Source organism: Dunckerocampus dactyliophorus, chromosome 2 (genome assembly GCF_027744805.1).
Source record: "Dunckerocampus dactyliophorus isolate RoL2022-P2 chromosome 2, RoL_Ddac_1.1, whole genome shotgun sequence".
NCBI lineage: Eukaryota > Metazoa > Chordata > Actinopteri > Syngnathiformes > Syngnathidae > Dunckerocampus > Dunckerocampus dactyliophorus.
Window position 1 is genome coordinate 19,227,473 of NC_072820.1, and position 18,462 is coordinate 19,245,934.

General features: G+C 41.4%; 1 protein-coding gene across 1 annotated transcript; it reads left to right on the forward strand.

Annotated features, from left to right (window-relative positions):
- Positions 1-470: 470 nt before the first annotated feature.
- tmeff1a (transmembrane protein with EGF-like and two follistatin-like domains 1a) lies at positions 471-11,954 on the forward strand. The gene is made up of 10 exons (XM_054768875.1): positions 471-814; positions 7,241-7,350; positions 7,425-7,554; positions 7,707-7,736; positions 7,820-7,916; positions 8,025-8,173; positions 8,278-8,337; positions 8,403-8,526; positions 11,583-11,744; positions 11,833-11,954. Exons 1-10 carry the CDS (start codon positions 682-684, stop codon positions 11,924-11,926), a joined length of 1,089 nt encoding a protein of 362 aa, XP_054624850.1. The 5' UTR covers positions 471-681; the 3' UTR covers positions 11,927-11,954.
- The last annotated feature ends 6,508 nt before the right edge of the window (positions 11,955-18,462 follow it).

The following is an 18,462-nucleotide window of genomic DNA, read 5'->3' on the forward strand; positions in this document are numbered from 1 at the left end:
TCACAATACATTTCTTTCTAGTGTGCTCACATTATTAACTGAAAACCTGAATGAAAAGCAGGCCTGCGGGCACCTCATGTGGTCGTGGAGGGCGACCTGGTGCCCGCGGGCACTGTGTTGGTGACCCCTGTTCTAGAAGCTGACTGGACCTTCATTCCAAATGTGGATATGATCTGAGGGAGCATTTGTCAGCAGAGTGTGATGGAGTCTGGAACCCTCCAGTCCTGAGCTGAAGCCAGTTCTTGAACATGTGCACGATAACCATGGCAACCATGCTAACCAGCAAATGTGACACAAGAAGTGCACTGAGAACTGGCTCCTGCTGGATCATGATGTGTGAACATCTCAACACTGTCTTAGCACTAGTCTTATGATGGGCTGGGGTGGGGGGAATGCATCAAGTGTTTGCCCCTGGCCTTCATATCCAATTGACACAGCCCTGGTGGGAGTGGCGCTGGGGGCGAATTTGTCTTCCAGTCACGTGAGCAGCGTGTCTGCTCCTCCTGGTCTTTGTTGTGGTGGCAGACACCTCCTCCTCATCCACCTCCTCCACCGGCCGGAGGACGAGCGTCCATCCCGCAGGAAGACGCGCACGCTGGCTGAGGACAGCAAGGATGCTTCCACGCAGCGTCCGCTGTGCTTCCTGAAGGTGTCTCCGTCTTCCTCCCCGTACCTTCCTCCATGATGGCGTCAGGCACGGTGCTCCGGTGCCTCGTGTCCGCGTGCGTGTTGTCGGTGCTGCTCGACGTGCCCGAGGCGCGTGCATCCTATCAACCTCAGGGCGGAGAATGTAAAAACAAAGACTGTGCTGCAGGTAAGATGATGATAATGATGACGATGAAGATGCATCGCTAGAATGATGTTCTCACGATGACGCAGCCTCCTGCACTCTTGGCTCGTGCACGCGCGTGGTGTGATGTGAATGATTGTCCACTTGATTAGGTGCACTTATTTACCAAGGTGATCAAGTTCAGTTAATAATGTTTGAAATGACAAGATTAATGTTAGATCAGTTTAAAAATCGTACCGTCAAGTGTTAGTGTCACCATGGAGACGCAAGCATTGATGAGGTCCACATTGAGCTTCATCAGACATGCAACCATCTCGTGATGTCAAGTGACGTCACGTGATTTCTACTTGTCTACTTGTCCAACAGGAAATGTTTTAATGCTCACTTTTGATGCTCAGAGAAACACACTGATGACCTTTCACCTCAGCTGTGTGCATCCATGGGAGCCATCCCGTGACCTTCCAGATGTTTCCATGTGACCCTGCGAGGTGGGCGGGGCTGTGGAGTTGCTAGTCTTTACGGTGTCACGTTTAGCTGAAGTTGGCTTTTATTCTTATGGTTTGTCGTCTTACTTCCTGTTGGAGGAGACTCAGGTCATGTGACATGAGGGCTGTGCAGGTGCGTAGTGGCCTGCAGGCATTCAGGTGAGCCCGAAGGTGACGCCCAGCTGGCGTCCTTTCATCTTGAAAGACTTCACTGTCAATGTTTAGAATGGGGTGTTGGGGCACTTCCTGTGTGCTGCTGACAGGTCAAAGGTGAGGATGACTTGAAACACGTTCTGTCTTAGTCATTGTTGTCATTCTCGCTTTCATCTTCTACTGCTAGACATGTACACTGTAAATACTAATATACATGTATGCTACTGTAAATACTACTACACATGTAAAACAACTATACATGTACATTGTAAATATATGATGCATGGTTATGTGTTTATGTGCTATGGCAAACAAGTAGCGCCAAGTCTGTTTTTGCCGGTCCGAGTTTATTTGGCGTGGGCCACCACGAACAAATCAATGTATGTGCATGTACACTACACATCAATACAACTATACATGTATACTACTGTAAATACTACTACACATGTACGCTGTAAGTGCTGTTATACATATATGCATGGATGCACACGTGTTCATCATTCATGCTGGAATGTGTTGTCCTTGCTGCAGCCGCCATCGATCACACGGCCATCTTTTCTTTCACAGCTCATAGCACTCTTCTCCTCATTGATCCTCTGCATGCTGCCATTAGCATGCTGCCATTAGCATGCAGCTAGACTGCCGACCTGCTGAGCACTGACAGAATGAACCATGGTGATTAGTTTGACTTCAGCCACTATTTCGGTGCTTTTCTTCAAAGCATCGACAAGCTTGAGGAGGAGAAATGTTGTTGTTTTCAATACAACACGATGTAAACATGCTAATATGTTAAGTGAGACAAATGACTAGAGGCTATTGTCTCATCACCAGGAGGTTGTTGCTCATCATCTTTGTGGTGTTTGGGTAACATCCACTGACAGACACTTGGGTTGTTTCCCATATGTCAGCATTCAATCAGTGTTTTGGTGACAGCAGTGGAGTCGCCCCCTGCTGGTCGACTCAAAGAACGCAGGTATAATTCTTCTAAAACGCTTTTAGAGGAATCCTCACATTTAATCTTCGCATTTATTCCAAATATCCACCTGATCCCGTCTGCTCGTCATGCTGAGAGCTCTCGGCTAATTGGCTGCAAACTCTCTCCTTCATGCTGTGTTCGATTCGCTGCATGCCACACTAGAAAGCATACGCACACACACACACCTACATGCACAGACAGTCGATGATTTTTAACAAGAGATTTTTGTTACATAGGCCCTAAGGAAAGTCTATATATAAAAGTATATATATATATACGGTAAAATCAGTGGTGTGAAAAAGTGTTTTCCCCCTTCCAGATTTTTTTTTCGCATGTTTGTCACACTAAATGTTAACTCGAGTGGTTGCAGTACACCATTAAAAAGGAGAGAAGATGAAGTGTGTGTTAAATATACATATTAAATTTACTGACTGTGATCGCCATTTCCTGTAAGTCTACAACAGTGATGAGCGGTGAGGTTCATGGCTGGTGAGGCACTGCACCTTTGGTGTTTTTTATGTTAATACAGTGGTAGTATAGCCATGAACATTGGACACAATGAATTACAGACTACTAGATGGAGGAGAACTGTACCAGACAACTTTATATCGAGCTCGGATCATCACATTGCTACAGACACGGGACACGCAATGCATGATAAAGATTCTGACACACATACTTTCCTTGAAACTGGTGTACGTCAACTTGACAAACAACCCACTATTTGTGGCATGGGTAAACATACATATGCATGACTTTAACCATATACTCTATGTCAAGGCAAGTCTGTTCAGCGTGAGAGATGTACTGAGCTGTACTCAGTGTGCAGAGAGCATTCCTTGTGTAGCATCCCTGGTACAGAGAAATTCATGATATGATACAGGTTGCTCATGAAAAGGATAACCAAATAGAATAATTTGCTTTGGTTAAAAAATGTTTTATAAAATTTTTTCAGATACTACTTCAGATACTTCTATCTTTTTAATAAACTGAAACACATTTGTTATTATCTTGTATATGAAGTACATGCAGCCTTTCCTTCTCCAGGAAAGGTTCTGATACTTTGTATGTTGAGTCGGGTCACCTCATGATGAGTTTAGGTATATAATCCTCCATCTTGGCAGTCAAATTCATTCATTCATTCAGCAGAGCATAAACATATACTGGATGCATTTGAAGGAAAAAAAAGGAAAAAAACACAAAACAACACTGGCTTTTCCTCTGCGGAAGGAAGTCAGTGACAAGAGCTACCTTCTAGCTCACGCACGCCCCCACCCCTTCAGGATGCATCGGTAATGCAAATGCCTCCCTTATGGCATTTCTACAGTATGTACAGTCATCCCTCGTTTCATGGCGGTTCAAACCTCGCTTTCTCGCTCTATCGGAGTTTTTCAAATATGAATTAATTAGCCATTTAACCGTGATAAACAAGGGATGACTGTATTCAGTGGGTGTTCCCGAAAGACATTTGAGAAATTCTGCAACCGAACACATTTCTTATGTAACAGAAGCAGCTACAGTTTCAGTCATGGCTGAGAACTTCGTAATCAGCCTGGAACAAGATGTTGATTGAAAGCCTAAAGACGGTCTCTGGTATGGAACGCCGTAATTGTGGTCATATGGGAATTGGGTATGTTTTGGTGTACTGTATTTCGATGGCAATGTTTTCAGCCTGTTGCTGATTATTTTTAAGATAGAGTTGGCACTAGAACGACATTTTTAAGAAGAATCTACGAAACTTCTGAAGCACCCAATGTGGAGGTCCAATCCACGCCCTGAGATGAACATGCTCCACCGAATGAACTAACAGAGATTGTAAACCGGGGCCACCAACCTTTTTGAAACAGATCGCTACTTCTGGGGTACTGATTAATGCTAAGGGCTACCAGTTTGATACACACTTCTGAAATAGACAATTTGCTCAATTTACCTTTAACTATGTGTAGTTATGAATAATTAATGATTTCCATAAGCTGATCATGTTCATGATTTTGCACAATAAATATCAACAATGATTTAATAAAAAAAGAAAGATAAATATCAATATGCAACACTTTATTTCTATGTTTTCTCTAAGTGCAAGTGTTTTTCAAATTGAACATTTTCAAATGATCACTTTTACAGCAGATCATAGGAAATCACAATATCCCATTTTCACAAGCCACTAACATTTTTTCTCAAATAACGAACTACTTTGCAACATGTTTGTACAAATAATAAATCATGTAAAACATTGCCGACACTCTTCTTAGCATTTGTTGGAGATGAAATTCTTCACAACCTACTAAAGGTGAAAGGACCACTCTGGAAATTTAATTGAGCCAATTTCGCATCCCCCTTACTTGTTTGTTAATATCCAGTTATGAGAAGGAAAGAAGACTCACACACTAAATTAGATTTACAAAATGTATTGAAAAATAAGTCAGACATAATATCTTTCGCAGTTTACGAAGCTCTAGACGCCGTCTCATGCACCGGTCCCCTGCCTCTCCAGCTGATGAGAGAGAGTCTCGATTGATAGTCCCATCTTCCGTTTTCTACTTGTTTTGCTCCGACCATTGGCGCCAGTCTCTCCAACGGTAACTTTCTCACGGATTCCTTGACGAAGTAGTGTGACGCCAACCGGTGATAGTGCCGAGTTGTTTTGACTACACTCTGGACCATATCTGGCTGCTGGCCCTGGCTGGTGCAAGCTGTTTGTACACTATGTGTGAGCACCACACTAGTTCTGTTTAACCTTTGACACACTTAAACAGATGTTCATCTACTCAGCTAATTATTTAATAAAGCATTTCTATAAACTACTTGTAATAATTCACTAAATTATTAGATTAATTGATTAAGCAGTAAAGCTATACTGTACTTATTTTAAGGCACTGGACAATAATTCAATCAATAGACATCAATGCAAACAGTTATTCTAAAATGTAATTGTAAATAATTATTTACCCACTCAGTTAATTAGTTTTGCCCTACACATTGTAGTTGCCCCTAGTTGAACACCGGAGAGAGTGGAGATTACATCGGTCTCATATTTCTCATCTTCAAGTACAGTTTTAGCAATTAGCATCATTGCTTCTTTGACAACTTCCTCTTCTGAAAACTTTTTCACGATCAAGAATTGCGTAGCTCTAAATGAGGCTTTGTTTGCTTTTTGGTTTGTATGTTTTCTATATGCGGCATTGTGAATTATCCTAACTGACCTTATTGTAGTACAGTTTGTGAGTGAAGTGTACTTTTATAGTTATTCCCCCATATCTCCACACAATAAGTTAGATCTGGTAATACCAGAGAGCAATAGAGAGTCTGGAGTGATTTTTGGATCAGAAACAATTTTGCTTTATTCAGTATTGAGGTATTTCTTGCTACTTTATGTTGTATATTTTTAATATGAGATTTCCAGTTCATATTATCATGTATTATGACCCTGAGAAATGTATTTTCGTTCACCCTGTCAATATCCACACCGTCAATTTGTATTTGCATTTACCAAATAGCATTATTGTAGTTTTACTTAGGTTCAGGGAGTCTGTTTTTAACAAACCATCTTTTTAGTATGGTTAATTCACCTGTGATTTTTTTATTAGGTCTTTTGCGTTATCTCCAGAACAGAATTTACAGATGTTGGCGCTGTCTGCCTGCCAGTGAAGGCAGGGCGACAGCTCCACCTGCTGTCCAACTTCTTTAGGACCACATCCCAGGTGTGAGAGAGTAAAAAGGCCCCCTCGTCCCGGTCTATGGTCCTGTGGGCACGTTTCTGTATTTCAGTTGCCTCTTTGATCCAGCGGTGGTGTTTGCTGTCCCCTGTCCCAATGATGTTTGCTCCAATCCAATCCATAATGTGGTTTTCTCTTTTGCAATAATCAGAAATGGCGGATTTGAGTTGTTTCTGCTCTCCTATGTGTGTGGTTGCTGTGCATGTCCTCACAGTTTTCATTCTCACACTCTGTCCTATGTTCCTTTTTCCTTATTCCCTCCCTGGGTATTTTGTATATGACATTTTTGTTCCGGCTATATTTTATCTTTTGGGTGGACTAATAATTGTCAGAGTTTTTAATATGGTTTTACTGGTGTGTTTATATTGTGTTTTCTCATTGCTGCCTGAGAAAGTACTGGATGAAAGAGGCAATTTAAATATGGAAACTTGCCCATAACCGGACCATAACCGAGGAGGCCTTTTTACTCTCTTACACCTGGGATGTGGTCCCAAAGAAGTCGAACAGCAGATGGCGACGTACCCCTGCCTTCACTGGCAAGAAGACAACGACAACGTGAAACTGTCATGTATGACGAACTAGCTAACCCTGGTCTGTAAAAAAGAACTACTTAGAATGTATGAATGATACACCAAATGAACCTCTTTGGAGTATTGAGCTAGCAGAGTTTTTTTTTCTCAAGAACAGTAGGTCATTTTTTAGAAATTGTATTCAGTTTGTCGTTCCTGAAAGACAGTTTAGAAATTATTCAGCCAATCTACATCTAAATCTAAATCTAAATAAACTGAGAGCTTGTTCACGGTGGCCTCACGTTAGTGGTTAGTGTTCTTCCTTGTATTTGATCAGGAAATCTGCAAATTCAGAAATTTTTACTTAAGAAAATGTTAAAAACAATTGGAATCACACAGAAAATGTATTTATAATACAATTCAATGGAGGAGAGCCTCCCCTGACAGCACGTCACTGGTGTACAATGACTGGAATGGATTTGGGAAAACCTGTCAAAATTCACACACTCAGGAACTAAGTACACAGTGTACACAGTATACTTATTGAAGTGTACTGATGCAAGTATTCCATTTGAGACACAACACTGGTGTCCCTTCTTGTTCTTGTTCAGGCGTGTCAGAGAAGAAGAGCGACCTGAGAGTGTGTGACGAGTCCACGTGCAGGTTTGGAGGCGTCTGCAGAGACGACGGCTCTCAGCTCAAGTGTGTGTGTCAGTTCCAGGTTGGTTGTGTGTGACGGTGCTGGTCCGATTGAATCGTGTTAGCTGATCTCTCAGCTCATACTGGACTTTGCAGTGCCACAAGAACTACGTCCCTGTGTGCGGCTCCAACGGAGACACGTACCAGAACGAGTGCTACCGGCGCCAGGCGTCCTGCAAACAGCAGAGGCTCATCTCCAGAGTGGCGGACGGCCCGTGTTCTGCTGGTGAGTCCTTCAGGGCTCTCACATGTTGTTGAAGTAAAGTGTTTATAGTGGGAGGTTCTCCGTACTTGATAGTAGCTCTGTGCTGGAGCCACAACAATCCAACACAAAGTTCAGGTGGAAGAACAGTGACTTCCTTCTTGATGTCTTCACAGATCCTGGTTCGGGTTCAGGGGATCCGGATGGTGAGTTCTTCTTTCCATTGTTTCTGTGTCTCCTCCAAACATGTCTAAGTGTTTTCAGCAGCTTTTATTGGTCCTCCTCTCAGATGATGAAGGTTCTGGTTCTGACATTAGCAAGAAGTTCTCCAAGTGCAGCACGTGTAAATACGGAGCAGAATGTGATGAAGACTCCGAAGACGTCTGGTGAGTCATTGCATCAAAGATGAAGACCCCCAGTGGTATGCATTAGTGTCCAGGGGTTAGGGATACCGCAGCGTTAGTCGTGACCAGAGATTGGACCTGTGACCTCAGGTGCATCTGTAACATCGACTGCAGCGGTCACAACGAGAACCCCGTGTGTGCCACAGATGGCAACTCCTACAACAGTCCGTGTTTGGTGCGCGAAGCTTCCTGCATGAAGCAGGAGCAGATCGATGTGGAACACCTGGGGCGCTGTCGCGGTCTGTCCTTTCAACTCTGACCCCTGACCCCTCTGTCTCCTTGTGCTTCTTGTTGATTGTGTCCCTGAGTGTGTATGTGTCTGTGTATGTATGTATGTTGTCAGCTGACAAAGACAAAGTGGGGAGGAAGGACAATGGCAGTCCTTTCAAAGTAAATGTCCTGGGTGAGTCCACGCTGACATTTGACATGCCTTCCTGTCCTGTCAGGTGACACGTGTCCATTTTGCAGAAACCAAGGGTTTGGAGCATGGAGATGGCTTCTACGGCGGTGTGGCCACGGCCTGCGGTGATGCCTACGCTGGATTTTGTCTTCACGGACGATGTGAACTTCACTACAACATCGCCACCTGCAGGTGTGCACATGACATGACATGACGTCAATAATCACTTGTTTATCATGGTTAATTGGTTCCAGACACAACCGTGATAAGTGAATTTCCGCGAAATCGGATTCTTTCTTTATAAATGGAATATTTTTGTAGTTAGAGCACAGAAAAAACAGGTGTCCGATACAACTTTTTCACTTCCAATACAATACCAATCTTGTAACCTTGAATACCGATATCGATCCGATGTCAACACCAATAATACATACTTTTATTATTTATTTTGTAGTCTGGGATATTAGAAAAGGCTTGATCAAACTACATTACTCAAACAGAGAACAATAGTCCACAACAGGAGGTATTAGGAAAACAACAAAAAAAATACTTCTTTATGGATGTGGTATAGGGATGTCCCAATCCGATCTTCAGGATCAGGATCGGCTGCCGATCCACTGTATTTGTGAAGATTGGACAATATTGGCTTCCGCCACGAGATTGGGCCGTGTCACGTTTGTAACTGTGAGCCACACTCCAACATGGTGCTCCCAGTAATGCGCCTCAAAGTTGGTTGCCACTCAACTGGCGCCACCTGCAAGAAAAAGAAAACGCAACACCACCATGCAGACATGTTCGGGGTGTACCGTAGTGAAGTTAGTTTCACGTTGGACATTCGGCTCCGTAGCTACAGCGGAGCATCATGGTATAGGGAGCTCGCACGGGAGGTGCCGCTCATAAAACGGACCGCACAAATACTACTAAACATGTCGAAACGGCAGCGAAAAACCTTGGAAACTCCTCTGTAACGGAGCATGAGTGGAAGCTAGCGGGGTTCGCTTAGTTTAGCTAGTGCAGCTGTGTGTGTGTGTGTGTGTGTGTTTGTGTGTGTGTGTGTGTGTGTGTGTGTGCGCGCCACTCAGGCTGGATGAGTATATTTTCACCGTGTTGTGTTTTACTGCTTTAACGTTTGGACCATTTTACATTTCCCACTGAGGACGTGCAGGTTCGGAGTGAAAAATTATTTATTAATTTATTCTTGCACCCAGCGCGTATCAACCGTCAATTGCCATTCTCAACACACACAGCACATTCCGGCCTGACACAGGACACATGTAGGGTTTTTATGATCAGCTTTGAAAGGCATTCGTCAGCTTAGGCTGATCACGTGTTTTTTACGTAAAACGGACGATGCTAATTGGTGGCCGATCGATCGGAGCATCCCTAACATATATCATGTTTACTGTACCCATGGTTTATAATGTACAGTCAAACTTGTCTATAGCGGCCACTAGAGGGAGTCTGTAAAAGTGGCCGCTATAGACAGGTGGCCTCTATAGACAGGTTGGCATCCAGTTTGAATGTTGACCAGTAGAGGAAAAAAAAGAAAAAAAAGGAGGGAAAAAAAAATAATAATAATAATGTTGACCAGTAGAGGGCACTGTGGACTGCGGATAAAAGTTGTACAGCACTACTAGGCTTGTTATTATCATGGTTCATGGTTTTAATCCTGAACATGCATGAGTCAAACAGTAGCACATCACATAGTACAATTCACAATTTTGCATGTCCAAAAAGGAGTAGGAAGAAGCAAAGCTTATTTAATCCTACCCCTCATCAGTTTCACATCAGTTGCAATACATTTATTCACCTCTTGTTCTTCCAAGTGTACTTTGTAGGTCTACTTGACAATGTAGTGCAATCATAGCCAAGGTTTTTACTTACTAAAAGGAAGCTAGAGGCTTAATAATAACTGATAGAATATATCCACGACCCACAGAACAAAGCTGTGCTAGTAATGTCTTACGCTTGTTTTTTATATTTTACTTTTTATACGGCAGTGTCATTACAGCTTTAGTTCATCAGGAAGTGACGGGAAGTGACGGTGGGCGTCCCGAGCAGGAGAGCTAGGCTCAGTGCTAGCTGTGAGTTTTGAGAGAGTTGGGAAGTGTGTTTATGTTGGCGTGGATGTAAAGTCCTGCAGTGTTCTCCGCTGTTAATAAAGCCATTAAAGTGCATTGGCGACGTGAGTCTCTCCCTCCCCATAACAAGCGGCATTACAGTATTGACCAGTGCACACCAGGAAATAAACGGTGTCATTTCTTACAGGCATTGCCGGGACAGCTATGTAGTGAGGCTTGTTTAACCTTTGCCTTGTGGGCAAGCAGGAAGGAGAGACGATGCTGAGAGATGTGTGTGTGTTCTGAGCTGCTGTCTGGTGGCCGCGTTCAATAAATAAAGTTGGCAGAAGCAACAGGAGAAGTTTCCTTCTTTGCTTCGGAGCTGAATTACACTGACAAGTTAACAGACTAGTAGCGAACGGAAAAGAAGACGGCTTTTTTTGTGTCGAATACAGAAGATGAGGACTTTGATGGATTTGTGGATGAGGTTGATCAAAAATAACGTGAGTACATTCTAAAATACTTCAATTACGTACAACCGAACTCAGTTTTGCTCCCGCTGCCGCATGCATGCTAGCGTATGTTTTTTTTTTTTATTGTAGCGTCGCTGGGAGCACGTCCTGTTCCTAGCCTACTTTGCGGTAATGTTTTGGTGCAAAAGCTCTTAAAGTTACATGTTTGACCAGGAAATAGCAAGCTCAAAAGAAGACGGCTTTTTTGTGTGGAACAACTGACAGTTTGTGTGGATCTTGTGAATGATTGTGACTGAGCTAGGACTCAGTAATTAAAGTCTACACACGACGGCTTCATTGATTGAAAAACTAAACTTTTTCGTGCATGAAGCTTCTACTTGAGTTGGTAATTTGGCCGCTATATGCAGTCAGATATTGACCAAGGGAGACAAAATGGGTGGCCGCTGGCCGCGTTGGACAGGTGACTGCTATACACAGGGTCTATAACATGTAAATTTGCTGGGGGGGATTTTTCAGTGGCTGCTTTAGGGAGGTGGCTGTTCTATAAAGGTGGCCGCTAAGACAGGTTTGACTGTACATGTTTTACTGCATATAATGAAATCTAGTCTGTAATGTGCATGTTTTAATGTGCATATATAATGAACTACGTGTTTAAAGTGTATTTATAATGAACTATCGTGTTTAATGTTTGTGTTGTAATGGTTGTGACTTGTAGGTGTGAGTCGGGCTACAAAGGCGCTCGCTGTGACGAGCTTCAGCACTTCAACGTCCTCTATGTAGTCCCTAGTGGACAGAAGCTGCATTACGTCCTAATCGCCTCCGTCATCGGTGCCGTGCAGATTGCCATCATCGTTGCTGTGGTGATGTGCATCACCAGGTGAGTTGGACAGTCATATGAAACAACAGGAAGTAGAATGTTATTTGAAAAAGACACCCAAAAATGACCTGCGTGTGTGTCCCTTCAGGAAATGTCCCAAAAACAAGCGTGGGGGACGTCGCCACAAACACAACGTGGGGGGACACTTCTCATCCTCAGACACAAACTCTCGGATGGTATAACCGCCATCTTTTTTTTTTTTTTTTTTTTTACAAGAATCGTTTTGTCATGGAGGAAGAACTTATGCTGTCTTCGCTCTTTGGACCGTCACCATGCGGACAACTTTGTGGAATGTTTAGACTTTTTTGGATCCTTCTGGAATGTTGAGCAGCAGTGAATGACATTGTAATAATAATATTTATCATTTCCTATGATTGCTGTGACTTTGTTGGCATGACAGCTGGTGTCAAGTTTCCCTTGTGTCCTTGGAGCGTCCTCAAAAGCAGCTTTTATTTTCACCCACACTGTCGCCTTGCTTGATTGTAACTTTATTTGGAACGTGACCCAATATTAACTCATTCAATCCCAGCCATTTTTCAAAAGACAACCCCTTCAGTACCGGCAATATTGTGTTCTATGGCTGTATAAACATGGAACCCGCCAAAACAACGATTAGACTCTCGTCTTTCATCAAAAAAAAAGTTTGTTTCTTCCTTTTTCCGTTCTTTAGTAATCAGCAGTAGAACATAGGTAAGTTTCAGGAAAATATCAGTTACTTTGACACATTTCTTTTGCTTTTGTGACAGCTCATATAACTCAACAACTAAACCATGTTGGAGATTAAATTCTCCACAGCCTACTAAAGGTCAAAGGACGCATCCATTCATCCATTTTCTATGCCGCTTTTCCTCATTAGGGTCGCGATGGTACTGTATGCTGGAGCCTATCCCAGCTGACTTCGGGCGACAGGCGGGGTACACCCTGGACTGGTCCCCAGCCAATCGCAGGGCACATATAGACAAACAACCATTCACATTCACAAATAATTTTGCAGCTACGGAGCACCGAAGGAAGAGAAACAGTCCCACTCGATGGTCCCCTCTGCCTCTTTATAATTTTTTTGCTCAGACCATTGGCGCCAGTCTCTCCAAAGATAACTTTCTCCCAGATTCTTTGATGAAGCGTGTGTGATGCAGCAGGTGATTACACTTAGTTGTTTTGGCTACATTCTGTGACCATATCTGGCTGCTGATGCTGGCTGGCCTTCGGCTGATTGTATACCATGTGTGAGCACTTCACTATTATTACAAGTTAACCTTTGACACAGTTAAACAGTTGTTCATCTACACAGCTAGTTATTTAATAAATCATTATGTCTATAAACTACTTGTAATCACTCACTACATTTATTGGATTAATTGATTAAACAGTTATATCTATACTGTACTCTTTTTAAGGCACTCAACTAATAATTAAATCAATAAATATCAATGCAAACAGTTATTGTAAAATCTACTTATATAGGTTACTTAATAAAATCATTCAGTAAATCAACTTTTGCCTACAACCGCAACATAAACAATACAAAAAAGGTTGTTTTACATCAAACTAACAATTTATTTCCAAATATAACACCATGGACTATTTCCAATTTCACATTTGGAACTAAACTGTGTGCGTGTGCATGCGTTAAAATTTCCCTATAATGCGTAACCTTCTGCACGCTACACTCCTCAATGCTCTTTCACTTCCTCCTTGCTGTCGAGTGTGTTTGTACATGCAAAAGACCCATGCCGAGCTCTTATCAAATGCACTTCTGACACCTTTTGGCTCTTTTTATGGCTTAAAACTGCTTTAAAAGTGACATCTTTTACCGTGCAGTTGCATCATCATCTCTTTTTGCCTCTCATGCAAAAACCGTAAAAGACGTATAAATACGTCTTTGGTATTGAATGAGTTAATGCTCATAAGGCAAACTTGGATTTTTTTTGTGATTAAAAAATGAAATGGAATAAGTCCTCTGGCTGTCCATCAGGAGGCGCTCTATGTTGCCCTAACATATCCACACGTTAAAGGTAAAACAAAAGCACTATTTCTTTTTTTGTTTGCGTCAATTAACACCTTATTTGTCTGCTTACTTTGAAGACGATTTATCCTTAAGATGCTAATTAGCTAATAGCATCCAGTCTTGAACATATGCACTGAAAGATGGCTGCTAATTGAAAACAGATCCATTCAACTTTTGGGTTAGCAGTCATGCTAACTGGTGTTATTGTGACTAGCTTAAAAGAGGAAACAGCTAGCTTGGCCGCTAGCACCTTTTAAAGAGGCCATGCATTAGCTTAGCTCCATTTTGGCCAAAAGCACAAACTTTAAAGAAGTGACAATCACATCATGTCTTTGTTCTTGTGTACTGTAGCTCTTAGGACATGCTGGGAGAGTCCACAATGTCTTTTCATGGACATAAACCATTAGGTTTCTTTGGATTTCACAGCATCACCAGCAACCCTCCCCCCATCTTGTCTTGTCTTGTGGACGTGTCTTAACGTGACTAGAAAGTCTTTGACTTGTTGACCTGTTCTGCATGTATACACACTTTTGGAATTAATAAAATACTTTCTTTTTAAACAAACACATATTGTACCTGATGGTTAAGTATTGCTCTCTGCTCTATCATTCAAGCACACATCTATTCACTCACATTCATTTATCCATCATTATTGCGTATTCAGTATTCTCGAAGTCGGGGTGGTCACACTTTTTCAGCCTGCGAGCTAATTTTAAAATGATTTTTAAATGACCAAGTCCCAAAGATCTATCTCCGACTATGAAAATAGAAAATATATATAATACACTTTTTCAGCATGCACGTTACAAGTCAACATGAACTTCAGTATCTCAGGATCTGTTCACCATTGCCGCAGGAGAGGAAGAGCGAATCAGGAAGGGAGCTTAATGTCAGCTGACTGACGTCATATGACATCTACAAAGTGACGTTTATGCGATTGACCCAAACTACCTTGGCGATCGACCAGTCGCTTGCGATCAACGTAATGGGCACCCCTACTGTAAGTGCACTAAGACATAATTCAGACAATGAAACTTCTTGTTCAGTAATGATTCATTTATCCATCCATCTTCTATGCCGCTTACCCTCATTAGGGTCGCGGGCATGCTGGAGCATGTCCCAGCTGACTTCGGGCGAGACGCGGGGTACACCCTGGTCTGGTCGCCAGCCAATCGCAGGGCACATGTAATGATTCATTTATTTTAACAAAAATATGATTATATTTACAGTTGAATAAGCATAAGTATGGTAGCCTGTTTTGCATTTGAAAAAAAAAAGATTCCAATGGCAAGTCCTAATTATATGGAAGCCCATTTCTATGGAAGCCTACTTCCGCCACTAAAAAAAAAAAATCCCAATGGTAAGTCATAATTATGAGATAAAAACTCATAATTATGAGATACAAAGTCGAAATTGTTCGATTAAAAAGTCATAATTATGAGAAAAAAGTCATGAGTTAGTGGACTACTTGAGGGCTCGGCACTTGTCTGAGGAGGACCTACAGCGAATGGAACAGGACAAGATATTTGTTATACTGTACATAGGGAACGGTTCATTTTGACAAGTATCACAAACATGCTTTTGAAGTTTTAAAGATTAATAAAGATCATTTCTGGTTGCTGTATACACTGGTTGCTTATAATGTAACGCGCTTGACCTAAGGATTCATCAAATCTATCTTAATTTTAGACTGATTCCAGTGTCATACAACTCATGTCTGATGACCGGTTGAAAGAATATCTGCAATTCTACGGTGATTGGGTGGCTGTTTTTGGAAGCTGCATACGAAATGGAAAAGAATCCGGTAGTAGGAAGTCCAAGGTTTTTGAGAGACTTAGAGGAAAGCTCACAAGAAACAAAGTGGGTCATGTCATGCCTGAGAAAGAAGCATAATGCCCTTTCCAAGAATGTTCAGAAGAATCAAAGAAAAATTGAGATGGGATGGTTGCATTTCAGAGAAGGGACATTTGTGCAGGTGCGCACCAAAAAAGGAGGTGGATCCAGAAAAGTGGCTGTCCAGAAGGATTTTGAAAAACAGAACTTGATTGAAATGGCTGTGCAGTTGCTTTTTCCAGGAGGAGAAAATACAGAAGGGAGCCTTTCTGATTTTGACATCGATTTAACTGACTTTCAGCAGCATCCATTAAAGGATCACATGACAGTTATTAAAAGTTCCCTGCTGTCGCATGTTTAATTAAATAGCAGTTAGAAAAACATGCAGCTTTGTATGATGTGATTGTTGAAATATTTGCATAAATAATTAAATTAAATATGAATTCAGTTAAGTGATAACCTTTATTCACTTCTGACAAGCACTGCAGTCAATGGACAACAAAGTATACATATTTCGTATATAGTTCCAAATATAATATATATATTCTCTGACATTAATATAGAGGTCACCTGTTTCATGCACATCATTTGTTATCTTGAGATTGTACCCTGACATCAAGTCCACACAGACATCAAACACATCTTCATCACATGGGAAGTCTTTGAAAACACACTCTTCAAGGCCGACTTGAACCTTATCCAAGTCCACAGGGTGAAAATAGCCTCTGCCCCCATATACTTGTATACAGTATGTAGGACGGACGGACGGCCACGAGGTGATTGTGAGTTGTGGACTTGGCCTCTGTGGTTATTCCAAGTTGATGCAACCTCATTAAGTTCTTCCTACAAGGCAAATATCATAATAAATCAGAATTCATAAAAATATTGGACATTAGATTACTACATGAGCGAAGCAGTCTCGACCCAAGGTCTCTTTTATTTGGGAAATTTCTCATTTGTTAGTATTAAGGTGGGTTGACACAATCAAAAATTACAAATATTGCAAAAATATTTGCGCTGCTACATCAAAATGTGGTGGAAGAAAACCAAAATACACAGTAGTACACATCATCATATCATGCCATCCATTACACAGGGCAATTAGTATGGATTACTTACTACGATGCTAGGCAATTAAGGGACAGTCATTTATTGTAACATATTATTGTCATGCATCCTTCTAAATATAGATAAATAAATAATCAGATATTCTCTGACTTGAAGTGGTTTATATAGGAGACAAACTGATTATATTCTATGATATTATAAAACAATGCATTTGTGGAGAGAAATAAAAGATGTGAAATAAATGTAAAAAATAACAACAAAAATCCAGTATCCAAGATTCAACTTGAGCAAACAGTTAAAATTTTCAATGTCTTTTTTCACACAAGGTCATTTGTGGGTATTGCTGGGCTCTCCTTCACTTCATTTGTCCATTGCATTGCATTGCATTGCCTCTTTACAGCCAGGTGGGAGCCAGAGAAGCTGGTGTTCTACCAGTGGAAGCTTCTTTCCAATAGCGCTGTTAGTTTCGTGAATGTAAGAGTGCATTACAAGCGATACCATACACCGTCTCTGGTAATGCTTTACATGTTTGCTGTAGTAGATGGTCCTAAGCAACGCCATGTGATTTGTCATTTCGTTCGTGGAACACTGGCGGGAAGTGACGCTCTCTGTTTACGGTTTTTGTGTTTCCGGACCGCAAAGTGAAAGTTGTTGGACATGCTATCCTGCAACGAGCCCGACATATACGTTGTGGTCACGGCATACAGTGATCTATTTAATTTATAATAAATGCAACAGTTTGTCATTATCTGACTCGTCTGTCCCGGACGGACGAATACATTGTGCTACTGACTATGTGCAAAATGTGTATTTAAACTTATCTGATTGAGTAAAAGCTATATAGTGCTTGGAGTACACCAGAAGACTAAACAAGAATGCGACCGCGGACAAGTCATTACACATGCAGCAAACATCGAACGTTTACACAAGACTACTCACCTTGCTCACAAATGTGTAGCCATTTTTGCCGAGTGAAGCGACGAAGGCTCCAGGGAAGAAGGCGGCAGATGCGCAGTTTGTATCTCATAATTTCGACTTTTTATGTCATAATTATGACTTTCTATCTCATAATTTTGACTTTCTTATCTCCTAATTTAGTCTTTTTATAGTTATGACTTACATTGGGATTTTATTTTTTTTTTTGGCGGAAATGGGCTTCCATAGAAAACAGTTGGCATATTTCAGACAGATGCAAGTGGTGATTAATCATGATTAATTAATTGTATTTAATTCAAATTTAGTTTAAAATTAATTATTACACTGATTACTTTTCTTGTATTTACAGTAATTACCCCAAATGTATTACATATTTACAAAATTAAAATTCATAATTCAGGTTATTCAGCCATTTTTCATTTGGTCATTCATTTAGTCACATTCCTCATTCGATCATTAAAATTGACTTTAATTCATTCATGTATTCATCAGTCATTCATCTTGAATGTCTTGTAAACACAGGCAGGGGGAGGAGCCTCTACCAGCTGACTTGTAAAATGGGTGTGGTCAACATGGATCACATGGTTTCAGCTGTATGGTTATCGACGCATGTCTAATGGGGGGGGCGCACTGTGTCAAATTTTGACTTTTAATGTGTGTGTGTTCCATGTTGCTAGGCTACATATCGCAAACAGGAAAGTTGTGTTGATCATAGACATAACCTTTGGCCACAGCTTGCTGTGAAGTTGTTGATGTCATCAAGGTCTTCCTAGCTGCTAGCATGCTAACACGACCAACCAAATTCCTGAGCAATAGACGTCCTTTTGGAAATGTCCCAGAGTTAATCAACTGGTTAGTGTCTTGAGGTGAGTA